The 26,579-nt window shown below is 38.6% G+C and overlaps 2 protein-coding genes and 1 pseudogene across 5 annotated transcripts in view; 2 read left to right on the top strand and 1 right to left on the bottom strand.

Moving 5' to 3' along the window:
• The window catches only part of LOC110054299 (TBC1 domain family member 10A-like), a 41,485-nt gene extending 26,123 nt beyond the window's left edge, over window positions 1-15,362 (top strand). For both annotated transcript variants that reach the window (XM_020760683.2, XM_089279175.1), the window contains 6 exons: window positions 8,114-8,188; window positions 8,377-8,438; window positions 9,143-9,195; window positions 12,117-12,195; window positions 13,318-13,390; window positions 14,894-15,362. In XM_020760683.2, the coding sequence (XP_020616342.2) occupies window positions 8,114-8,188; window positions 8,377-8,438; window positions 9,143-9,195; window positions 12,117-12,195; window positions 13,318-13,390; window positions 14,894-14,995 (444 nt within the window). In that variant the 3' untranslated portion in view covers window positions 14,996-15,362. The remainder of the gene's footprint in view (window positions 1-8,113; window positions 8,189-8,376; window positions 8,439-9,142; window positions 9,196-12,116; window positions 12,196-13,317; window positions 13,391-14,893) is intronic.
• A 2,140-nt stretch (window positions 15,363-17,502) lies between these two features.
• LOC110054273 (uncharacterized) overlaps window positions 17,503-26,579 on the top strand; it is a 62,749-nt gene continuing 53,672 nt past the window's right edge. For all 3 annotated transcript variants that reach the window (XM_089280460.1, XM_089280459.1, XM_020760646.2), the window contains exons 1-3: window positions 17,503-18,587; window positions 25,014-25,236; window positions 25,497-25,616. In XM_089280460.1, the coding sequence (XP_089136586.1) occupies window positions 17,653-18,587; window positions 25,014-25,236; window positions 25,497-25,616 (1,278 nt within the window). In that variant the 5' untranslated portion in view covers window positions 17,503-17,652. The remainder of the gene's footprint in view (window positions 18,588-25,013; window positions 25,237-25,496; window positions 25,617-26,579) is intronic.
• On the bottom strand, window positions 22,545-23,621 carry LOC149097245 (uncharacterized; annotated as a pseudogene).

Raw genomic sequence — 26,579 nt, 5'->3', positions numbered from 1 at the left:
GTTTCCAAATCCTCGGTAAGCACTCTGATAGCGTAACTTACTACCATATGTTCTGAAGAACGCGTTCTCGTATAGTTTGCGTTCTGGAGAACGCTTTTTTCCATTTTTGTGATTCGTAACCGTTCCGTATCCGTTCCATTTCCGTTCGGTATCCGTTCTGTATCCGTTCTGTACCCGTTCTGTACCCGTTCCGTTCGCGTTCTCGTACCCGTTCTGTATCCGTTCTGTTCCCGTTCGCAAACGCGTTCCCTGTTAGGTTTCTTCTGATCGGTACTGTATTTGAAGAGTAGTATAATTTGATCTATCAACGACTTTGACAGCAGCTTTTAACTGAAACTTTGCCAGAAAGCATGTGTAAGGGTTTCATGCTTGAGAAGTGGTTTTCTTCCACAAATAATTTCAAATTTCCATATCAATTTCTTTTATAATAGGCCATTTTACAGTTACATCCTTAGTTACCTGGCCAATGAGTGCAAGGAAGGCTGGAGGTGACCTTGCTTTGATACAGACCTCTTTGCTTTTCTCAATTAAATACCAACTAGTTAGCATAAGAACAACTTGATTTACACAGCAAAAGTAGTGAGGTCTTTATCAAAACAAAGTCACCTGCAGCCTCACTGGCATTCAAAGGCCAGGTTACTGAACAAACAACAAAAGAGACAAAGTATAATGTTGATTTAGTCTCATTCCATAGAAATTAAGTCCCTTGACTATTAGTAGTTCTTTACTATGAAATACTGTGTACATATACTCATTCAGCTTTTTGTTAGCTTTCATAACTTGATCAGTAATAACAATCAAAACAGCTCAAGTGTCCCACCTAAATAAACTCAATGATTATATATAAATTTATGATTATTGCAAAATGTTTGCTTTGTAGTGCAACATACAAACTCCTCAAAATCTTTCTGACCACCCTTGTCATGTGTTACATGAAACATGTCGGTTTGAAATGCCAGAAGTCAGACTGCTTAAAGAGCCTTTTGATTGTTCCAGCCTGAACATTTATAGCCTATAGTAATCAATTTTGTCAAGTCCCTGCATGCATATGTGAATTGTTAAAGGATCATACAACAAACTTGTGCAATATATAGCTGTTAGAGTGCAGGACCACAGAAGTTGTGTGTAACCTTAGATTGCTGGCTTGAATCTGTAAGAAAATAATTTTTTCTTCTTAAACAGCATTGAATCATGGTATTCCAATGCAAGGAAATGCAAGACACTTTGTATGAAATTATCATTTTGAGGTTTACATGTGTTCATGCTACGTTTTGTTTTGTACAATACATTCACGTAGGGGGGTCCTGATACACTGAGACATGTTAGTTTAAAGTAAGCATTCAGATGTGAGAATGAATGAATTAATTGAATTAGTTGTACAGTCCAACCTCTATTAAGTGGCCACTGTCCATTAAGCGGCCATTTTCCAAAGTCCTGATTTATTTGTCAGTAAACTGCTGTATTTGATACCTCTATTCAACAGCCATCTCTATTAAGCGGCTGCAGCCACCTTTTTGCTGTCACAAGTGTATTATTTATATGTTTTTTACCTCCATTAAGCGGCCAGGAAATTATCTTTCCAAGCGAAATGGTGACAGATGATATAAGGCGATAACTGATAACAACAAGAAAACAAGAACTGCAATAATTTAATTGTCACTATAACAAGTCACAAGCCACGTACACATGCAAACTTTTCACATCCGGCGCTATACAAACATAACAATAGCTAACAACAGATATAGCTGACCCACTGCTTTGTTACAACCAAAATCTGTACAGGAAAACCTTATTACTACTGTACTGGAAATCTACAAAAATCCTTGCTCCTCAAGTTAGAGCTAGAACTATGCATGGGCTGGAAATGCACTTGATGTTTTGTTACAATGAATTTTGGATTTTATCTTCATATATGTTCACTTTTTAAAAGCATTTTGCTCTATAGAGTCAATAAAATCATGTTTACTGCCATTCCTATCCAAGTAACAAATTGATGCCAGTTTTTTATGCGTCTGGCCTCTTATTGATGATAAATTGCGCCGCAGGCGAGTGGTTCCGCAGTTAACTTTGACAATGTTATGATGAAATTTATCATCAATAAGAGGACAGACGCATTAAAAAACTGATGTAAATTTGTTTTTTACAATAACAAGACCCCAAGCTGGTCAAATGCTGGGAATAAATGAAGGGAAAAGACGCGAAAACTTCTTGTAAACAAAGACAGGGCTTGAAAAATATTTGAATTCCACCTTGCCCATTGGGCAAGTAACTCTCAAATTTTGCTTGCCCGGGGCACTTCTCCGCTTGCCCAAGTTTTCAAACTCGTTAATAATTCAACTCAAAAATGGAAGTCAAACTACAGGTGTGTTTTAATGTAATAAACCCATCTTGACTGTAGCCCTCTTAGTGCTAATCACTTTCATGTTTACGCAATAATATTATATTGTAATACTTCCACAACTTCCAACTTCTTCATTCCACTTTTATGAAGTTGTACGGTTTGTAATAATTAAGCCTTGAATCAATTTGTTCAATTCGTCGAAGATCGCATTCGACTCCTTGAATGTTCACCTGCATCTTGTCTAGCTCCATGAAATCATTGTGAAGAGAAACACGAGAAATTTGTAACACACAGAATTAACATCAAGGGTACTTACCATTTACATGGGAAAACCGGAAATTCCAGTTGGAAATCAAATGGTTCGCGCCATTCCGTTTGGGAATCTTCTGAAAATATGGGCTGTGATTTGAGGCGATGTTATTTTTCTGCTCTTTTAAGTCTCTCTAGCTGATGTGGATATACTTTATAGTGATTCCTTCTCTCGCAACGTGGCATTCAACTGTTTAATGTTTTTGCCTGAAATTTCCAACCAGATGGTTTCTGTAGTTCGTATAGTGTGATCGTCCGGGTGAGTGTAGTTCTGAAAAGAACTGTTGTTGGTGACTGACGTTTCGACAACCTGAGCGGAAGTCATCTTCAGAGTCAAGTGAATAGTGTTTGTCAGTCGATGATCTTATAAGTCTGGTCTGTTAAACGTGATTGGTCAGTATAGCCATGATGGTATTGGCTGAAAGACTTGTGTAAAGTCATCAGTCATTGGTGGGTTTCGATCTGTCTATTGTTAGTCAAGTAGGTCGGTTTTGGTCTGTGTATTGTTAAGTCGGTCTGTTAGAAGTCCGTTTGTCGGTTTCGTTTCTGTCGTGGATAAGTCGTTTGTAAGGCGCCGGTAGTTGTTGACATCTGTTAAGAGGCGTTTGTTCTAGGTTAGTGTACCAGCTTTCCAGAGTCAGTCGTTGAAAATAGTTTGTACTGTAGGTTAAGCACTGAGCAGAGTCCCAGTCAATGTTGTGGTTTGTCAGTTGATGATGTACAGCAATGTGATTGTTGGCATCACCATTTCTCGTGGCTCGTTTGTGTTCAGTCAGTCTTGTGTTAAGGTTTCTGCCAGTCTCACCAATGTAGGAAGCCTGGCAGTCGGAGCATTTGATCTTGTAAACTGCTCCCTGTCTGTCGTTAGGTTCGTCTCTGTCTTTCATGTTGGTCAGTAAGTGTCGTAACGTAGTTGTAGGTTTGTGGGCTACACGAATGTTGTAGGGCTGTAGAATCCGCGAGATGGTCTCAGAAGTGCCCTTAATGTAAGGTATAGTCACTGTAGTAACAGGCGTAGGGTTCCTGTTCGTAGCGTCAGCTTCAGTAGGTCGGTAAATGTTTCGTCTAATAAAGTCAGCGTTGTAGTTGTTTTTGTGAAAAACATGTTCAAGGTATCTGTTTTCGTCACGTAAGCTGTCTGGTGTGTCACAAACTAGTTGCGCTCATCTCGTCAAAGTCTTTATAGTCGTGGCTTTGTGTGAAGTCGGGTTGTAGGATGATTCGTCAAGTAATCTGTCGGTATGTGTCGGTTTTCTGTACACTGTCGTTCGTAGTTCATTGTTGTCGCGGCTTACCAAACACTCTAGAAAAGGAAGTTTTCCATTTTCTTCAATCTCTTTAGTAAACTGGATGTCGGCGTTCTGTTCATTTAGGTGGTCGTGAAAATCGTCAATTTCGTCTTTGTGAACGGCGGTAAAGGTGTCGTCAACGTAGCGTAACCAAAGCAGTATCGTTTGTCGGCAAGTTGCAAGGGCGCGTTCCTCCACGTGTTGCATCACAATTTCTGCGACAACAACAGAAACAGGCGACCCCATTGCTGTTCCATGCAACTGTTTGTAGTGTTTACCGTTGTACTGAAAGTAAGTCGATGTAAGGCAAAGGTTCAGTAAGTCCATGATGTCTTCTGTAGGTAACGGCAGTTCAACAGTAGATTGTTGTATAGTGGTCTCGGTACACTGTAATGCCAATTGAAGTGGAATACTGGTGAACAGTGATTTCACATCAAAAGGCACAGGTTTGTAGTCGTCAGGTATCTGTACCGTCTTAATAGCGTCAATAAAGTTCTCCGTAGATTGTAGTTTTCGTCTTGATTTGTCAGTAAGGGGTTGCAGTATGGTCGTCAAGTACTTAGATAGTTGATACGTAGGGGACCCACAGAATGACACTATAGGTCGCATCGGTATACCAGGTTTGTGCAGTTTCGGTAGTCCATAAAGTTTCGGTGGTTGAGGTACTGAGCACCTCAGTCGATAGTAGCGTTGAATGTCAATAGCGTCAGTCTTTTTAAGCGTAAGTATTTTGCTGTTAAGTTTATGTTGAAGTGCTGGCGTCGGGTCGCGTTTAAGTTCTTTGTAAGTTTGTTTGTCGTTAACAAGTGCGTCCATTTTGTCAAAGTAGTCAGTCTTGTCCATAACAACAGTGACACGTCCTTTGTCGGCTGGTAGTATGACAATGTTGTTGTCGTTTTTCAGTCGTTTCAGTGCTTGCTGTTCGTCTTTTGTCAAGTTATTGTCAGGTATAGAGGCTGATTGTACCGTGGAAGCAATTCTGCTTCTGATGTTATCCTTGGCAGATTCTGATAAGTCTCGCTGACGAGACAGAACCGCCTCAACACTAGATACAATAGACTCGGTCGGTATCCATTTAGGCGTCACTGAGTGTTTTAGTCTGTAGGACAGTACGTGAGTCTCAGTTTTGTCTAAGGGACGGGAAGAAATATTCCTGACCCAGTTGTCGTCAGTTTTCCGTCGTTTTCTGTCTTTATTGCATTGAAGTGTTGTCAGTTTTCGTTCTTGTTCAGTACGAACGTGGTCTGTGGTTTTGTCAGCTCGCCTGTTGGCGATTGTCATAACAGTGTCAAGTAAGTTAGTCGGTAACAGTTGTTTAAGTTTGTCAAGTTGTTGTTGTAGTCTATTGTTGCAGTAGTTGAGTCTTCTGTGACAGTCGTTTATCCGTGCTTTGACCAGATGTCTGCAGGTGGATTTGACGATCTGGATGGCCTCTTGTGTGTTCAACGGAGACTTAAGTTTAAGTCCGGCCGGAACGAGACCCTGGTCTTTGCAGCGGTGGTTGAACCAAAGTTGTTGGCGTATTCGTCTGACAGTACTTACCGAACTGATGTAGTTGTTTGCAAGTCGTTCGCTCTGTCGTCCAAGTGAACGTAACACAGTAAATGGTTTGAACCCAGGAGTATCAGTAGTTCGTATAGTGTGATCGTCCGGGTGAGTGTAGTTCTGAAAAGAACTGTTGTTGGTGACTGACGTTTCGACAACCTGAGCGGAAGTCATCTTCAGAGTCAAGTGAATAGTGTTTGTCAGTTGATGATCTTATAAGTCTGGTCCGTTGAACGTGATTGGTCAGTATAGCCATGATGGTATTGGCTGAAAGACTCGTGTAAAGTCATCAGTCATTGGTGGGTTTCGATCTGTCTATTGTTAGTCAAGTAGGTCGGTTTTGGTCCGTGTATTGTTATTCTGTAAATGGTAAGCACCCCAAGTCGCCTTCCTACTTCAATTCTGACACAGGCATAGTGTCGAATTTGAAAAGCCGATGAGAGCATATTTTTTCATTCGGGTGAATGAAAAATAGTTCCAGAAACTCTGAAAGTATTTTAATGACTTACTTATCCATCTCCTTTTAATAATATAATACTTTTCATTTCACGTGGTGGCGCCCAAGTATGTTATCACTAGCAAACTTGCATGTTTTGCGGAAAACAGAGGTTTACCTGGATTTTAGCATCAAATATGCTGGCTTCGTTTTCGTGGTAGAAATAATTTATGCAACTTTTTTATGTGTACAATTTCTACAACTTTAATATATCGTTGTTGATTTAAGTTCTGTACAGAGAAACTGGAAAATGCTTGCAGAAAATTGCTAAAATTTAAAGAAATAAACACAGCGTTTTCATCCCCAAGGCACCTATTTTTAATCCTGGAAAGAAATTTGAGCAGGGCATATTTTGATCAGGTGCTAGGCAACCACCTCTGAGCTGCGAGTATGCGTCACGCAATCAACAAAACAACGTTATAAATTGTAATTTTCGTCAAGCTTCGTCTACTTGAACACTTGATTACCCTCAAGCCTAAAATTTACCTTTTGTTCTCAAAATAGTTATCAAAAATTTAGTCTGTGAACGGCTTGCCTGGGTCCTTGCCCATGGGGCAAGTAAGGAGAGAAAGTTACTTGCCCGAAGGGAAAATCTACTTGTCCTGGACGACCGGATGGGTTTTTTTTCGAGTCCTGAAAAGATAAGTGAATTTTATTCAAAATGACGTGAACATCATCAATAGCTTTTCGTGCTCTTTGATTGGCTACTTTAAAAAGTCCATAAAATCTCATTGGTTCAAAAGTTGACAGTTTGACAGCTGAAAGTTGAACTTGAAAGCTTGCATAAATTAAAGTTTTATCCGTCTGTACTCTTAATGATAAAAATGAGCCAGTCAGCACGCAAGAAATTAGACAGTTATTGTAAAATTTATATTGTACCTCTATTAAGTGGCCAACCTCTATTAAGCGGCCACTTTTCAAAGTCCCGATGGTGGCTGCTTAAGGTGGCGTACTACAGTTTTTCTGAGACTAGTAGCGCATGCTATGATTGCTTGCCAGATGCCAGTATTTAATTGCACGTGCACAAATGACGCAAGCAACCCTAAGAAGAAATGAAAACCACTTCAGCACTTGAAAGGCGTTAAATCACTTCGGTATATGTAGCAATAGTTTCAAACTCCGTTCAAACATGTGTTTAAGCGTAGGGCCAAAAAAATATGGCAAAAAACTCGATAAACAACTGATGAAAGAGCTCTAAATTACTCTTGCTTTCTTACATGTGATACATGGCGTCACATGAGTGTGTGCTTAAATAAAGGGCATGCACAATTCAATTCTCGTCCAAGGTTGTAAAAGCCAGTCTTTGATTGAGGATTGCTCGAAAACCTACTGTACAACCCATGATGAAATTTTCACAGTTGATTTGTAGGGGGTGAATCACGTTTAGAGCCAAAATTTTTAAAAAATCTGTAAGACAGATTTTGAGCTATTTTTGATTTCACATTTTCTTAGTTTGCGATAAACAAATCTGTCTTACAGATTTTTACTTTACATGAGTGTTAAATCAGAGCCAATTTCTTATTCCTGAAATTTTGAGGTGGCGTCATACGAGTGGATTCTGAGAAAAACGTGACTTAACCTACTAGTGCCCAGTCTCTCCCTAGGTACTCGGTCGTTCATTTTGGCTTTTTGTTGACGTAAAATTGTTCAAGTTTCACATAAATGGTAAATGACTTAAATAAACAGTAAGTAGAGAGAGGAAAAACATCTTGGAACATTGTACTAAAGAGATAGAAGTTGGGCTGTTATAATCCATCAAAACTTTTTTTTTTTAATTTGCAATAACACAAGGGAAACCAATGCTTACTTACAACACTAACTCTATTTACATTGTATTGCTCTAATTATTTACACTATTTAAATTACAATATCTAAACGATTTCCACTACTAACAAATACAGTTACATGACTTACACAACTACAGTGACGACAAGGGGCAAAGAAAAAAAGAAGAAAAATAGCTAGTTATCATTACAACTTGAGGTTGTAGTATAGAAACTCTTCATTTTATGTGGGTGTACATTAACACCAAGTACTACAGGACTTATTTGTGTAGTACAATGGATTATATATATAAAAGGAAAAAGTTGACTCTGATGATAATTGTATGTGTGTTTTACTGTGTGCTGGCAGGAGGCAGTCCAGATGGATGGGGCTTTATTTGGTGGTTTATTGGATAAATATGTGCCTCATGTAGCAAAACATATGGTAAGTTTAACCTAAAGTGTATACAGATAGTGAGGGTACTAGATTTGAAATCTGGACCTCACTGCTTCATGTTTCCATTCTGTCACATGAGCTGGATTTGTTTCCAATAGTCCAAAGTTCAGCTCCTGTAATATTAAGTGATACTGGCTCTTAAAATGAACTTAGAGCACACTTTTTTAATGTTGCAGAAAACTCACCACATAGACCCATTAATGTATATGACTGAATGGTTCATGTGTCTGCTAGCAAGGTGAGAACCAAAATCAAAAGTCGTCATTTAATTTTCATACTCAGTCTTTATTGTAGGCTTGATGAGCAAGCCACACCCAAAGCTCTCTATGATAGCATGGTGAACAGGGAGCCAAACCTACTAGACTGCTTTCCCTGCCAGAAAGTCTGCAGAAACCACAGATTCCAATCCCATTTCAGTAACAGAGGCACTTGCTGAGCCAGACTCCACTATAATGTCAAATAATGGCAGACCAGTTAGACCACCTGAGAAACTGAACCTTTGAATCTGGAAACTGTGGAGTGCAAAGTTATACTCAGTTGTGATTGTTACTTGACAGTACTTTGTGAAATTTTGTTTGTCATACGAAATAAGTATTTCTTGATATGAAACTGAAGTAAGACAATCAACTGGTGTTTGCTTCCAAAAGCACATGTAGTGTGTATTTAAATAAACAAAAATTTAATGATCACTTTTGTGAATTTCTTCAAGCTTTTCCCACTACTTGTGTTCAGTAACTTGCCCATACAATTTGTATCATTTTCAATTATGAGTTCCCTCAGCCGAGGCATCAAATTATACTAGCCAGTTGAAACATCTCAGATGACTATAATTTCCCATTGTCTCAGTTAGATGCCGGTGGCAGATACATACAGCAGTTTACATTTTTTCTAGTATAAAAAGAGTCATTTATAAGATGTTTTCATTTCATTTCCATTTTGCAGGAACCTTCCATTTGCTACTGTACTTCGTGTATGGGACATGTTTTTTTGTGAAGGTTTGTTGATAACCATAGCTGTTTTTTTTTGGTATTATAATAACAAGATCATGAAACACCTAATCATTTTCAGCTATTCTGCCAATACATCAAAGATCTAATTACTGCTGTTAAAATTTCACTACAAACTGCTACTGCTGCAGGTAATCAGGATAAAGGAATTAAGCCACAAGTCAGGGTCAGGCAACCAGTATTCATATATATAAAACTGAAATAGAAAATGCGAGTTGAGATTTAACAGAGTTTAGTCAGAGCTGAGCTCATGGGTGTTGACCTTTTTCCCGGTTGTCGATGTCTTGTCATGCAAAGCTCCATGTTCACTTGTCTTGCAGTTAACACCTTTACTCGTTCATTATGGAACTTTAAGGTGGCTTGCTACAGTTTTGATGGAGTATGAGAGACCAACTTTTAAACCTTTTGAAAAATGTACTAAGATGTTTTAATTTGCTTTCTCAAATTACTGTTTGTGTAAGTCTTTCACCATTATATGAGATACTTGAACAATTTAAGCATCAATAAACAGCCAGCAAGAATGACTGAATGCCTAAGGTTAGACTGGGCACTAGTAGGTGTTGTTAACGTTTTTCTCCAAATCTATCTGTATAACAGCACCTCAAAATTTCAGGACTCTTCATTGGCTCTTATTATAGGTAGAACTTTGCTCTGATTAATCATAGTAAAATTAGTCTTTTAGATAAAAATCCATAAGACAGATTTTTTGCAAACTGAGAAGATGTGAAATGTTACCTATTTCAAAAAGCTCAAAATCTGTCTTGCAGGTTTTTTGAAAAATAAATTTGGGTCTAGACTGGATTCAAACCTACAAATCAACTGTGGTAATTTCATCATGGGTTGTTCGGTTGGTTTTCAATTAATCTTAGATCAAAGATGGGCTTTTGCAAGCAAGTGTAAATAAGAACTCTGTTTATTGACCGTTTTTTGTCATATTTCATCGGTCCTAGGCTTAAACACAAGTTTGAGAGCATTTTGAAACTATTGCCACTCCTATGTACATATACCACAGTGGTTATATGCAATTTTTGTCACCTGTCAGCACTACACCTGTCACCTGTCAGCACCTGGCACCTGTCAACACAACACTGAGAGAAGCAGTGTGTGGAATGAACACTTACCAAAGAATGTGGGAGGAAGGGAGGGAAACAAAGCGAGTAAACTAGCAAGCGATGGAAGCAAAGCACATGGCAATGCCCCCATAAACCTACCTGGAACCCCCCACATAATATTAGTGAAGTTGCTGCATTGGCTTAGTTTTAACCTTGCCCAAATTCCATTTAGCCTTGTTAAATTTTCTTGACGATGTCTGGCACACAAATTTGCCATGCTTTCAAGGTGCAGGACATGGTCACGTGCTAGTCAAAAGTTGAAGTTCTTGTTTCCCAAAGGAGTTAGTGAGGTTTGGCCCATGACATGTGATACTTTCTCCTGCAATCGGAAAATGTATTTGCGTTGGGAGGTATAACAACCTCAGTTGTTCGGTAATGTAAATGCTGCGAAGGAGACTGAGAGGGTCGTGAAAAGGTTGGCATATATCTGTCACCACCGTCTTTCAGCATTGGTAAACAGTTTTTAAATAACCTTTGTACTGTAGGCATGAAGTCCGGAGAAAAGATCTTTGCGAAAGATTACTGTGAAAATCATTATTTTCAGTCAAAGAACCTTTGGTTATGCTTATTTTGATTTTTCCTTTTTAAAAAGTTGATGTTTTTTATGAGTTATTCCATAGTATGGAAAGGTAAGCTTAAGTCAGTCATTATTTCCTGTGAAATTCATGGGTTTGCTCGTAGGGAACTTTGATCTTGAAATTATGTTTATCACCAAACTCCTGGCAAATTGTATATATCAATAAATGAGCATTTTCGTTCGTTTAAAATAGCATTGACTCATTTTAAATCAGTGTCCTTGATTCTCGGTTTAAGGAATTACAAAAATGATATTTAAAAGATAACTTTTTTGACCTTACAAAAGGTTTTCTACAAATGAGAGATGGTCATCTCAATCTTAACTGGCTGGAAGTATTTGGCCCACATCTAAAACATATCTCTGATGATTTTACCAAAACCACTGGCAATTCCTCAAATAATTACACAGGTCCACCAGAAGGTACATCATGTGTCACATGACTTGTGAAAAGTCTTTTAGAAATATGTATTTAAAACTCGTGATCTTATAAGTAAAACCATCCTGTCTGAAAAATTTGGTTCCAATTTTCCATTATTAGTCTCTGGAAAGATATCAAGTAAACATATTTTACTCATTAAAGTCTACTCTACATAAATCTTTCCAAACTTTTACAGCGGTCAGATAATGAGTTTCTTGAGTCAGAAATGTCTGTGTAAATGTTGTCAAGCTGCACATCTGATACATGTTAACATGTACATTGTCAACTTAATGTCTTTTATGCCATAGGTGGATAAATTTCAAAGCATGAGCAAATTATTCCCTCTTAAAATATTTAGCAAATTTAATAAAGGGAGTGCTCTTTCAGTCTTTTTCCAAAAGTAACAGCAAAGAACATGATTTGTTTTGTACTTGAGATGTGACTTACACGTACACCTTCATGCTGATATTGTGTATGATATGTATTATGGAAAAACTAGGTTGTAGTTGTTTTGTGGAAAACTATTGTCAATGCTTAGATATTCGTATGTTCTGAGACATTTTTGAATAAGCATATGAGATGTGGTATTTCTGTTGAATAATACCATCAATCATAAGCTCCAAACATTTTCTGTGATCTTTTTCTTTCATCAATATAAAAAAAATTGTCTCTGAGAGAATCTGTGAGAGAGAAATGTTTTGCAAAGCAAGGTACTCTTCGGACTATTAACATTTTTTAAACGTTTTATGCATTAATGAAGGAGCATTATTATTGGGTTGAACTGTCCTTTTTGGTCCCTCAGGAATGAAAGTACTGTTCAGAACTACTCTGGCAATAATGAAGTTAGCTCTTACTCCAAAGGATCTTCCACGCTGTCAAGGGTATGTTGACAACAGTAATTATACGCAGTCTGAAAAACAATGACTTCAAGAAAATGGCGGGAGTACTAACAGTAGAAAGTGCTGATAAAGTAAGAATGCTGCCCCAAAATACTCGGTTTTGGACCTTAACTTTACAGGAATTGCTGTGATAGGGAGCAGTGAACAGGGCTGCATCCTCCTCCCCCACCCATTTTAGGTAAAACTGTCTAATTAAACAGTTCTTTTGGTTAAGACCACTGTAATTTGACTGACGTGGAGGCTTTTTAAACCCTAAAATCAAGTAGTGATTTTACAATGAGCACAATTATTTTATCTAACATCTTAAAATTTTAGTCTAAGTACTGTGATACAGTATGTAGTACAGTACCTAAAGGTCCTGTTATTCACAAAGCGCATGTGCAACTCCACTTTTGAGGCTAGCCTGTGATAATTAAGAAATAGAAAACATGTTCTCCGTGTTTCTATCGGAGTTATAGAAACACGAGTGGAAGTTTGGGAGAACGAGAAATGCTGTGGGAACACGAGCCGCAGACGAGTGTTTTTACAGCTTTTTCGAGTTCTCCCAAACTTTCACGAGTGTTTCTATAACTCGATAGAAACACGGAGAACATGTTTTCTATTTCTTTTAGAAAACACCGCGACGAAAAAAAGGAAAACAACTTGTTAACTTTGATTATCAAAGTGTAACTTCTCTTTGCACGCGCCATCATTACGTCAACAGCTCGTGCTAGTTCTGTGTTTCTATCGAGTTTTAGAAACACGATTTTCAACCAATCAGCGCGCGTATTTTCATAGGACTGTTTTCTAAATGGACATGTTGGTGTGTCTCTTGTTCCCAAAACTGTGTTGGAATTGCATGAACGGATATCACCGTTTCAGTATTTCTGTAATTGACCTTATAAGCATTTAGCATTTAGCCCTTAGCAGATATTACACACACACAGAGGTGAGTATAGGCTTTCATACAATCATGATTCAGTTTTGTTCCTCAAAAAAATAATAATAATAAAATAAAAAACTCGATTTCTCAACAGATACTTCACTACTTCTGAGTAGCATTAAAACTAGAACCTTGATTTTGGTCTGAGTGGTTTGTGACTTGATTGCTTGGTCTATACACAGGTTATTTGAAACGAATGAGAGACTAAGACGTTTACCAATGACGTTAATGCAAGAGGACTCCCTTGTACCTGTGGTAAGGTCCAAAAACCTGTAATTATAAACAGGGAGTTAAGTAAGACGATGGACATGGTGAATTGATTTAATAGTTCCACTAAAGCTGCCTTACTAGAATTGTGAAATTCATAGTAATAAGTAGTCTCGCCAATGATAAGTTTTGTTAGGCGATGATTAACTTTTGGTAGGTTTTAGGGGAATAATTCTTTGAAACATGCAGCAACTGTTTGATTTATTTGGAACTGAATGAGAGAGCATGAATTTGCAGAACAGTATGAACAGGCCAGTACGCGAAGAGTTCCTTGTCGGGGATGTGAAATGATTGACCTTGCCCGGATTAAAGGAGAAATTAATGAACCCAGGAACTGTCAACCTGGAAAATCTTTGTAGACCAATATCTCAACATTTGCATTTTTAATCATCCTCTCCACTACCCGCCGCCAGATTCCATGGTAAAGATAAATATGTATGGTTACTTTTCTATCCAACAGTAAGATTATTAGCTCTCGACTTCTATGAGGTGCTAATTATTAAGCCGAGGACCGAATCAAATATTCCGTCGTAGAAATCGAGAGTGGATAATCTGATTGTTATTATGGTGTCATCGTTCTAAATAACGGCAGCTCTTGGGGCATGAGGGGATAATGTTCCGCCTTGTTCTTCGTGTTGGTCAGTTCTCTATTCATAACTAATGGCAACACTTCTGACAGTGAACGTTAATTCGTCCATTATGTTTAGTCTTTACAAAAAAAAAAAAAAACTGTAATTAGAGCATCAAGACGTCTAGAAAAGATACAGACATAACTCTGTAGGCATACTCAATCCTAGGCTCGATTTCAAATGCAGATTTAAGTCGTTCAGTTATATACTAGCTTAGGTGTTAAGGCGTCAAGAAAAATGTGAAGAACAATGTCAGCTAATTAAAAAAAGTACACATGCACACACAAGCGGACTCTATTCGCTGACATTGTTCTTCGCATTTAAATCATTAACAACTAAGCTAGTGTATATCTGAACTGAACGACTAAAATCTGCATTTGATGATAGCGACAAGATGACGCCGAAACGTCATGTTGTAGCGTTTAGTTTTCTTTTGAAATGTTATGCTGAGAAATTAAAGGAATTAGACCGAGACAAAACAGTGGCACCAAGAAAATCAACGATGTTACGTAGAAAATTGGTGTGGTGTTTAAAACAATAATTTAATACCGTACTTCAGTGCAAGTGAACTGAAAAATGATTCGAAAATTGTGCATTTACTCGCTTAAACGTGTAAGTTAAGCAGCTTTTAATATTCGCACTGATTTTAGAAATTAATTCCTATTTACAAGGCTAAAAAAGTAAAAAAGACCGAACGTTTTCGACACTAGTCATCTTCAGGGTAAGTGAAGATAACTGGTGTCGAAAACGTTCGGTGTTTTTTACTTTTTGTTTTTTTAGCCTTGTAAATAGAAATTATTTCTTTCAAAGTTATCATTGTTAATAAAAATTGAAGGTGCATTTTTCAAATTTTTTTTTACAGTCCCTAAGTTTAAAGCTTTCCATAAAAGACCTTCGGAGGGAGCATGAGCATCAGTTGTCTAAACGACCAAAAGGAAAGTCAGAAGCTGGTGAACTCAGATGACATCAATCAACTACTGCGCCGGATACCAGAGTTGCAGCCAATTCATTGTCGACGAAATCACAAGAGTAACGCTTTGATCTGTGGGAGAAGATTTAAAACAGAGATAACAAACAAAATCTTGAAATATTTGTGTTTTACAATAGGCAGGCTGCTCTCGGTTTTTATCTTTGGTTTTTATCAATTCTGATAGTTCGTCAACTACATCCACTGTAATTTGTTTAGAATCGTCAAGCCTTCAGTCTGATTTTTTAACATCGGACCGGTTTATAGTTTTTAACAGAAATAATCTGTATAATATGGAAACAATATGTATTTAACGAACATTGTATGAATTAAATAATTTAGTAATAAACAGACCCAGTATCAATGCTTTGTGAGACTTCTTTCAGTTGTCAAACTGGCACTATACTGATATCAAATTCTCGGAACGATACAGTCCTTGGAAAAAGGCATTTTACCTCCAACTCTTTTCTCGTCTTGGGGCCCACGTCCGGTCTCTCATCCCTGTGTAAGGCAAATGTCGGGCGCAATCAAAATTTTCGGAAATTTCGGTCTAAAACTGAATGGATCGGTTCGCTCCAACTGGAAAAGTTTCGAAACAGTTTGGTCCACCTTTCGAGGTGGACCTTTTCTCGGTTGGACCGGTCCGATCGAAAATTGACCGTACCATTTTACGGATTAAATTTCTAGGCATGAAACAGCTCACATAATAGCGGAGCTCCGGCGGCCCGAAGGGCCGCCAAGCGGAGCCCCATACTCATATGGGAAAGAAAAGGAAACCCATGAGTTGATTTTCTCATGGTTACCATGGCTAGCGGTATTGCTCGTCGGCGCGTACGCACGACGACGACGACGACGACGGCGACGGCGACGGCGGAGTTGCCCAACATGGCGGCCATACTCCAAATAATAGGTTGACAGAGACATGCAGCCTTGGTTTACCGTGTGCTTCCTTGACATTGGACATCCATGTTATGATCAATTGACACCTGTCAATACAAGGTATCCGCTGACCAGTATCACGTGACCATATCGCGGGCTCAGGTTTACAGCTCCTCGAGGTCACGTGTTTTCTTGAAGTTGACCGCTGACCAAGCGCTGGTTATCGATTGGATCGCGGGCTCGTATTGGGTTAGCTTGTTGGAAACAGGGCAGGATTGCTCGGAAGCCAGTTTATGCTAACCCAGGATTAAAAGTTAATCGAATTATAACTTTTTCTTCTATACAAATGTGTTTTGCTGTTTTGTTTTGCGTATATGGTGATTATTAAAACTCAAAACAGAAGGCCAAACAATACACAGAAACCTCACCGCAAAGTTACAAAACTTAAATCAAAATTCTACCTTTTTCTGGGTTAGCTTAATCGGGCTTTGAACAACCCGGCCCAGGAGCTACGCTTTTAGGCTGGCCTAAATCTATATATTATCATTGATATAACCGTCATCCATTTTAAATAAGCGCGAAACTAGTTTTGCGAGTGGAATGGAACGAGTCCGTCCGAACCCGTCGCGATCCATTCGCTACCAAGAAATTTTCGAACCTCGGGCCGGAAATTTTGCTCGAATGGCTCGCGCCCGACCTCATGTGACCAACCGGTTGGTACCTGTGTGTGGGCTTGTATCACACTAATAAGTTTTTAATACATGCAAACCTTGGTTAGTGCGTTTTGAGCTCTCAAGACAGCTTAAACTTCACACGCCATTCGCGCCATTTTCACATTCATAGTACTTTTTTTTGTCAGTTTTCAAGCAATGAATTATGAAGACATGACTGATCATCGCAGTTATGATTAATCATGTCTTCACATCTTTTCCCGTAGTTCAAACATATGATCTTTCATTAGTAGTTAAGAATATCTCAGATATTCTGGTAACGTCGGTGGAATGTTATTTGGGGTGGGGGGGGGGGGGGAGGCGGAGGGAAGATTCTCTTTGGTGGTTTCGTCGTTCATCAGGATGTTAAAGTTCGTCAATAGCATCTTTTTTATCTGATGGTTGAATAGATGGTACGTCAACACAGAGTTAATCCTCTCTGTGCCTTTGGTTGCTGGGTGTTGGATAGCATTTCCTTTAGTCAGCTCTTTCAGGCGTCTGCTGCAGTTGGGAACCGTGATTTCCAACGGAAAGCATATAAAATAAGTAACTTTTAGAGAATGGTAGAAATGAGCAAAAAACTCGTATGATGCGTGACACTATGACCATAAACCAAAACATGAGGCCGAAGGCTCTTTTGGTCTTTTCAAAGTGTCAAACAGTAGCTGGTTGGCTAAACGTCGTTCTTCAGTAGATTTTTCTTCGTCCATTGAAGAAGGGGTAAGCCCGAAACGTTTAGCAAGCCAGCTACTATTTGACACTGTAAAGAGCCTTCAGCCTCTTATTTTATCTTTTAGAGAAGCCCGGATAATCTCGCACACCTCTCGACTCTTCTCGAAGAGCCTTCATCCTGCGGGTTATTTGAAGTATGTGCCTGTGTCAACAGATACCAGAGTAGTCGCAAGAGACTGGGCACCAATGTTGAATGGAGCAGAGTTATTTTGTGCATCGAAGCAAGGTTTTAAATTGATTGCTTTGCTATTTTTGGCCATGTTGGACTGAATCGTCATATCTTTCGGACATATTGAGCGGTTGAAATAGAAGCTACTTTGATCTTGCTAGAAAATGAGTCAGATTCCTTCAGGAATTTCGCGTTTAAAGACGCCGAGTAGAATAGTGAAACCGATACAAGGCGGGGGTGTTGGTGTCGCTGGTCAATCTTCTTCTTCAGTTAAACCACGTGGCGCTGTAGCTGCTTCTTCTCAGGCAACAACATCAACAGGACAGCCAAGAACTAATCCTTTGGGTTCTAAACTGAGCCAGACTCCAAGTGGACCAGTGAAGAGGGGACTGCAGGCGAGTGATAACGGCAGACTAAATACCAGTCGTGAGCGCTTAGTCAGTCCTCGAGGCTCAGTTACTGGCGGGCAAATTGCACAACCGAGACTACCTTCAAGGGAAAATTCACAATCGAAACTGCAATACAGGAGAGAAGGTTCTAGTTCTTCTCTACGTGGATCATCTTCAAAGACAAATTCATCGCAAAGTGTTGTCAAGAGACGTGGCGAAACTTCTCGGACTTCAGAAAGTCAAGCGGCGACTGACTCATCTAAATCAAGTTTGCTTAACTTCTTCAAAATAGGCGATCGTGTCCTGGTAGGAAACACCAATCCTGGAGCTATAGCTTTTATTGGAGAAACTCGGTTTGCTAAGGGTGAATGGGCTGGTGTTGCTCTAGACGAACCTGTTGGCAAAAATAACGGTAGTGTTCAAGGAGTACGATATTTTGAATGCCAAGCCGGTCATGGGATATTTACAAAACTTGAGAAGCTCACAAAAATTAACCAAATTCCGAACGACGATCAGGGGACTTCAAGACATGAAATCAAAACTGGGAAAACAGAAGCTAAATTTAATATTGGCGACCGCGTTGTGGTTAGCGGTACAAAACACGGTGTTGTGAGGTACCTTGGTGAAACTGGTTTTGCCAAGGGCGACTGGGCTGGCATTGAACTTGATGAACCTTTGGGAAAAAACGACGGAGCAGTAGCCGGAAGGAGGTAAAAAGAAGTCTTCATCTAGTTATTTGTAGCTTTGAAGAATTTGCACCGTTTAATTTTCTGGATCCATTGATCAGGAGAGAAAAATTTACTAAATGGTGTAATCACCTTGCATTGCCTTATAGGGCCCGGTTGTTTATATTACGCTTATATTCCCTGAGGTGTTGGGTTTTAGATGGATTCTTTAGCGTCATCAATGTTTAATTTCTCGAGATTATGGTTAAATTTGGATTCTAGTTTTGAAATCCTGTTTCCAAGTTTTTGACTTCGAATTTGTAATTATGGCGCACGTAATGTTTTCCTTGTTTCTGTACACTGCCACCTAGAATTGTCTGCAACGACTTTAATTACGCTTGGCATGTCGCTTTTGAGTGTCTGAGAAAAGTTATAATTACATGTTTACAACGACTTAACCATTTTGGAATGGCTTTGATTATCCATTTTTGGGTTTCAATTAAAACAAAGATATTCCAACTTTTTTTATTCCAAATGTGACCATATTCAAATTGTTGGATAACTGGATTCAGATATGTACTTTTTTGACATAACCTGAAAATTCTGATACTGAGCCCTTGGCAAGGCTTCCTGGTGGCTTATTTTTGGAGTGGGGGATATCTTTGGATGGAGTTTTGCATTTCAGCAATGTTAACAACATACAATATAAAACAAGTTACAACTGCAATACTGAATAGGGGCTAAAAATCAGTCACACTTGTCTTGACCTGTCTTTAAAAAGCTACAAGGCAATGGGTTTACTGGTTGTGGGGAACGTTACATATGTAGCTGAGAGAGGAGGGTGTTGGACAGAGTGGATTACAAAAGATGACGATAATTGTTACTGTCATAATTCGAAAGTGAAAGTGCCACAATATTTATTGTTAAGCAGCAGTAAGGTAAATATATTCTTAAGGCCAATATTCACCAAGATAACTGGTTGTAAGTGATTTAGTGTGTACCAATGAGGCATACTTGTTTAGTCTTACATGTGATCATATAGAAAGGAGTGAATATAAATTGCAGAGAGTTAAAAAATCAGCAAGTCCATGACATTCCTTGGAACCATATATTAGTGAGGTTCGATTTATACAAACTACTCACTTGTGTTGACAGTTATCCTCACCCAGAATTACAGTTCATTTTACTGGTTTGTGGTGATTTACTAGTGGATAAAGTGATTTTTAAAATACTCTCAAGTGTACCAAATTGTACTCATGAATAGATTGTCTGAATGAGTGAACTGTTATCATAATTGAGGTCTTCCAAGGTGTTAAAGCAACAAGCGACACAACCCTGAAAACCATCGACACAGGAATTTCTAATTAGCGACAAGTAAATCAAATGTGTCACTTAACTTCGACAGCGACATAAGAAACACTAGAAAAGACAGCAACATTGACCCCTTTGGACTTTTTTCCTAGGTAGATATTGTATTCTATTACATGTATAAAGGCTGTAAACATCAGAAACTTGTTTGCTTTTCCATTGAATACGTTTCTCGGGGGAAACTTTCGCGGTTCCAGTTGTGTCGCCAAAAACAAAATGCTTAAGATGGGTATTTTCACAAAGGACGGCAATGTCAATAATGCGAACTTGGTACAACCTGTTCACAGAAGCAATGACATCCTTTAGACTATAAAAGAGATGATAGAAATCGTATCCTATTAAGCTTAAACGATAGTAAACAGTGATGCTGAATTTTATCTTTATAAGCAAAGCAAACATCTGTCAATATTTTAGTAGAGAAACCAGAATTTCCGTATGAAAAATTAAATGAACAATCTGATTGACCAGCTTCAGATTGCTTTTTGCCACCAGAGCATTTGAGAATTCTGTCGCCGACTTTTGGTGAACATTTCAATTTCCATCTGTGATTGTAATAAGCACTATAAAAATAAAACAAGCATTTCATCAAGTTCTGGGTAGCATAAAAAAACAGCAACTAAACATCAGTTTGAAAATGTGTATTTTATTTGCTAGATAGATGCTCCATGGCATTCATCCTTATAACATTTTATTGGCTGTACTTACACTGGTGTATTGTCAATGCATACAGTTTGTATTTCGTTTTGAGCTTGCACACTCTTGACAGTGACTGAACAGTGTGACTGAAACACAAACAAACAGACGAAGAATATATTTATTCACATTTTCGTATCTCAGCTTAGTATTCTACACTACAATCATGAAAAATGTGAACCTTATAAACATTCCTATCAATATAACTGAAAATAAGGTTGGTTGGAACATTTATCAGGGCAAAACAAGTGCAAATACTCACCTTCTCTATACGACGGCTAGTCGGGTGAAATGGCATCCGAGACGAGGACGGCAGACAGGTGAGTCAAGAGTTCTTGTGCGCATGCCTGGTTGAGTAAATTTACTTCTGGTAGCCGTCCTAGCTCATCCCATCCTGGTATCTTAAGGTGCCAAATAAACATCGCATGACAGTCCCAAAAATCTCAAATTGCCTGTATTGGTGACCTTTGGTCTTTGATATATATGGCACGACAGACACGTGACTGACCTCTTGTGACTGGTCATTTCCACCACCGGCAAGCGAGAGTCCAGGCTAAGGCTGTCAGAGTTGGTCTGGTCTGATCTATCAGAGCTGATCGACAGCGTAGTAATAATCTTCCTGCGTTTTTCATGAACTAGTGATCACTCATCAGTTAGCTACAGTTTTTCTGATTTTCTTTCTCTCCATGGGAAAAGATGGAAAAGCTAAGGAAAGCACAAACCCAAACGCAAATCCAAAAAACAAAAAGAAAACAAAAAAAAAACCCGAGATGGCCAAAGAAGACATAAGCTTCAATCAGACTGTTCTCACAGTGAAGCAAAGTTTAGTACCTGGACTCCATGAAATCCAAAGCTCATCACCTTTCTATCTCGGAGTTGTTACCTCTACCATAGTCCAAAATGAACACGAGTGTCATTTATTCAAGATCAACATTTATCGTGCATTGTGCACTTTTTGTTCGTTACCATTTTGCTGATTTTGTACAACAAATTGCTTTTGCGTATATTTGAAAATAGAGTTTTAAAAGTGTTTGAAATAGTTTTATGAACTTGAAGTGGATAAAGACCAATAAACCTCTAAGTAATAGAAGTTAAATGCAATCATGTGATAGTCGGACTTGAATGAATAGTATAAAATGATTATGAAAGAGGGAAACAGAGACAGACATAAACATTGAAAAACTAATGTTTAAACCACAAGTTGCATTATTTTAGAGGATTAGTACCCTACAGGGGAAAAAACCTGTTAGCAACAGTGACATATGACTTCATCCAAAAAAATAACAGCGACATTTGCTTCCGCTGGTTCAGCAATATCGGTACACAAAAGGATGCAATATGTGACGTGGGTACCCCCCTTGGAAGGCCTCATAACTGACAGCTATTGATAAGAATAAATTATTTTTCTGTGTGCATGGGATACAAGACAATATCATCTTGTATTCAACCTTACTCTTATTCCACAACTATCTTGGTCAACTTTTCACTTACACATAATTGTATGTTTCATAATTTAAAGTTCTTTCTTGTATAGTAAATTTCAAACTTGATTCCATTTTGATTTTGTCACGGGAGACTAAATACTTGTGCTCTGAGCACTGTTTTTCATGTCAAGGCAAAGTTTCATGTATTGTGCTACATTGGTTTTAACTGCATTATTCTTTGAATTGCATTACATTTGCTCAATTAATCTATTGAGGATCTGTTGAGTAATCGCTGAAGCAATGAGACTATAAAAAGTCCATGTTAAACCAACAAATTCAGGACATCTACCGCATTACCAAAGCCATTTCAATATGAAATATTAATTAATTAAAGATTGTTTAAAAATTGGTAAAAAGGAATTAAATGGTTGTCACTGGCTAAAAATATGGTTATCGGACGTTTCGGCCACTACTGTTGCCTTCTTCAGCAAAAGATGGAAAATGCAAATGTTAAACGGCGTCCTGCTAGAATATGTAAAAGATGTGTGATAAAACTAAATGAGCAATAGTCTCTAGAGTATTCTTAATGAGTGTAAAAATTCTTAATGCTATTGTACATGTTCGGTAGCGCTATGTGTTCGTTTATAGTGTTCCTGTCTCGCGCGGAATGCCAAGCTTCAAGAATTAGTCTTTGTTTCCATACTGATGATCTGTCGACAATTTCAACGTTCTCCAAATCTATTTGGTGACCGTTGAGCATATGGTGTTTGGCCAATAAAGAGTTTTTGTCCAATGTTGCTATAGCCTTTGCGTGTTCTTTCATACGTGTTTTTAACGCGGGTGATGACTGACCAACATAAACACAGTCACAATCTTTACATTTGATCTTGTAAACAATGCCTCTGGAAGCCTCTTTCTCGATCTTGTCTTTAGGTTTTTTGAGTATGTTCGAGATGGTACGAATAGGTTTATGGGCGACCTTGATATTGAAACCTCAAAGAACGTTTGCGACTCTTTCGGAAAAACCTTTGGCGTAGGGGAGGATGACAAAACCACGATGGTCGGTATCATTCGTTTCTTGTTGTCTACTCCGTTGGCAGCCATTGTGAATGAAATTTGCAGGGTAGTTATTAGTGGCAAGGGCTTTCGTTACTCGTTTAGTTTCCCGTGAAACTTCCTCCTCCGTGGAAGGAATGTTCCTTGCGCGATCCATGAGAGTGCGCACGACCGAGTGTTTATGCTGAGGATGGTGGTGTGATTTGAAATCAAGGTAACGGTCGGTGTTAGTAGCTTTCCTGTAAACAGACACAGCGATCGAGCCATCTTCTTATCTGGTTGTTTTTGTGTCGAGAAAGGCAATGGAACCTTCTGATTCTATCTCGATTGTAAATTTGATGTGAGGGTTGATGGAATTGAGATGTGAGTGGAATTCATCTACGTGCTCTCTTTTAACACATACGTGGCTGTCATCTACGTATCTAAACCACCATTTAGGAGGGTTAGGGGTCGATGAGAGAGCCTTTTCTTCGACATGTTCCATGACGAGATTGGCCAAGATGGCACTGACTGGGGATCCCATCGGACAACCGAAGAAAAGGCTCTCTCATCGACCTCTAACCCTCCTAAATGGTGGTTTAGATACGTAGATGACAGCCACGTATGTGTTAAAAGAGAGCACGTAGATGAATTCCACTCACATCTCAATTCCATCAACCGTCACATCAAATTTACAATCGAGATAGAATCAGAAGGTTCCATTGCCTTTCTCGACACAAAAACAACCAGATAAGAAGATGGCTCGATTGCTGTGTCTGTTTACAGGAAAGCTACTAACACTGACCGTTACCTTGATTTCAAATCACACCACCATCCTCAGCATAAACACTCGGTCGTGCGCACTCTCATGGATCGCGCAAGGAACATTCCTTCCACGGAGGAGGAAGTTTCACGGGAAACTAAACGAGTAACGAAAGCCCTTGCCACTAATAACTACCCTGCAAATTTCATTCACAATGGCCGCCAACGGAGTAGACAACAAGAAACGAATGATACTGACCATCGTGGTTTTGTCATCCTCCCCTACGCCAAAGGTTTTTCCGAAAGAGTCGCAAACGTTCTTTGAGGTTTCAATATCAAGATCGCCCATAAACCTATTCGTACCATCTCGAACATACTCAAAAAACCTAAAGACAAGATCGAGAAAGAGGCTTCCAGAGGCATTGTTTACAAGATCAAATGTAAAGATTGTGACTGTGTTTATGTTGGTCAGTCATCACGCGCGTTAAAAACACGTATGAAAGAACACGCAAAGGCTATAGCAACATTGGACAAAAACTCTTTATTGGCCAAACACCATATGCTCAACGGTCACCAAATAGATTTGGAGAACGTTGAAATTGTCGACAGATCATCAGTATGGAAACAAAGACTAATTCTTGAAGCTTGGCATTCCGTGCGAGACAGGAACACTATAAACGAACACATAGCGCTACCGAACATGTACAATGGCATTAAGAATTTTTACACTCATTAAGAATACTCTAGAGACTATTGCTCATTTAGTTTTATCACACATCTTTTACATATTCTAGCAGGACGCCGTTTAACATTTGCATTTTCCATCTTTTGCTGAAGAAGGCAACAGTAGTGGCCAAAACGTCCGATAACCATATTTTTAGCCAGTGACAACCATTTAATTCCTTTTTACCAATTTTTAACATGCCTGGCTACACACCGAACATTTTTAAAGATTGTTTGTAAGAACAATGTTGAACTGATCATATCAGTCATGTTTTTATTTTCTCAGGGTAGCACTAAGACTTCTAGTTCTAAACACCATATTTTTGTGTCTGCCCAGTGTTGCCTGTTTGTCAATTTGAAAGGCCTCAAAGCTGTTTCAAACCTTACACAAAGTGTACATGGTACCTGTAGCTACATGTAGTATAGCTGTATTTGTGGTTAACTATTTTGTGTATTCTGTATATAGGTATTTCCAGTGTGAGCCTACCTTTGGGTTGTTCGCTCCACTCCACAAAATTGTCAGATCAAGTCTACCTTTACCAATCAGACTTCAGACACAGTTACAGCCAGAGAATGACTTACAGAACACTTTAGGTGCCCTAGGAAGTGACAGCTCTCTGAATTCAGTGGCTTCAACCCTAAGCGGATCCTCTCTTACCCCCAAACCAGCTACAACAAGCACATCACAGGTTTCATTAGTTGTTTTTGCTTAAAGTTGTATAGTTTGGTCTTGTAACAGAATTTATTCTCTATTCATTTATTGACACTCTGCACAGGTAGTCATTAGATTTCACAGGGTTGCTCACTCTGCAGCAAGTAGCAGATATTAGAATCAGAGACAGAATATGGTTATCAAACTTTTCAGCTATCCACGTGCAGCTTTTTTATTTTTGTGCAATTTATGATAAATATACAAGTTCATGTGTTAATTTTGTTTGCACATGGACAGATTATTTCTAGTCCCGAACCAGAGGAGTCTGAAGTGAAATCCTCATCATTATCATCACCAGAACCAGTACAGCCTCCGCCATCTTCTGGTGTCATTGCATCACAGTTAGTAACTTTGCAGGTACAGTAATGTTGCAAATATTATTATGCTTAGGTAGCACTTAAAGTAATGTCAGTGGAGTGCAATTTTACTGATTTGAACATGCCCAGAACAATTCCAGGCTTAACATTATATCATGGGGCATTGTGTTTTAATTTTCAATTCTTTAATATCATTGGAACCCTCTCAAGCCCTCGGTCATGAAATCAAGGTGTATAAAACTGTTTCTATTTGTTGAACTCATTTTAAGTAAAAAATAAAAACTTCTTTTCTTCATTCAGTATGTCATGAATTTTCTAGGTCTGGTCAAATTATAGCGAAGATTAAATTAATGTAGTGAATTATGGAAAAGAGTCCTGATCTACCTTGGCTCTTGCCATGTATTCAAACAGTAATATAATCTCAATGTCAATAAACTTGGTACCAGGGCACAGGACACTGTTTGACTCCAGTGATTTATTCCAAGACACTCTTACTGGCTGATGTTTATGCGGGTAACTTCAGAAAATGGAAAAATCAACTCTGCAATTTGTGCCATGTTTTGTTCAGTTTTGTCATATTTAAGAACAACTTAATTTTGTTTTGTTTGCAAGTAAAATGTTTGTCCAAATAGTGTTTATTTGTTTCTTGGGGTGCTTGTATGCAATATTTTTTGATTTGTGTTTTGATTAACCTAAATATTTGGTATTGTTTGTAATAACATAATAAGAATGTGAAAATGTGAATACAGCCAAGTACAGACGTAATAATATAATAACAAAGAATCTGAAGACTAGGGAGAACACTGCAAAGGAAAACAATTTTTGAGGTCAAAGTGAAAAGAAATGACTTCAAAGAATACATGTACTAGGCTGTAGAAAAACTGGGACATTGAGGTGTTAAACAATAAACCAATCTGTGGAGTTTGTTGTCCCTTAATGTGCCTATAGCCCCCAAATATTTTTAGTGGGATTAAATCTTTGATTAGTACGGAGCAAAATGCTG

Source organism: Orbicella faveolata, unplaced genomic scaffold (genome assembly GCF_042242905.1).
Source record: "Orbicella faveolata isolate gen_17 unplaced genomic scaffold, um_ofav_v1 contig_47, whole genome shotgun sequence".
Taxonomy (NCBI): Eukaryota; Metazoa; Cnidaria; class Anthozoa; order Scleractinia; family Merulinidae; genus Orbicella; species Orbicella faveolata.
Note: the sequence above shows the minus strand (reverse complement) of the source record. Positions and strands in the feature narration are given on the sequence as shown.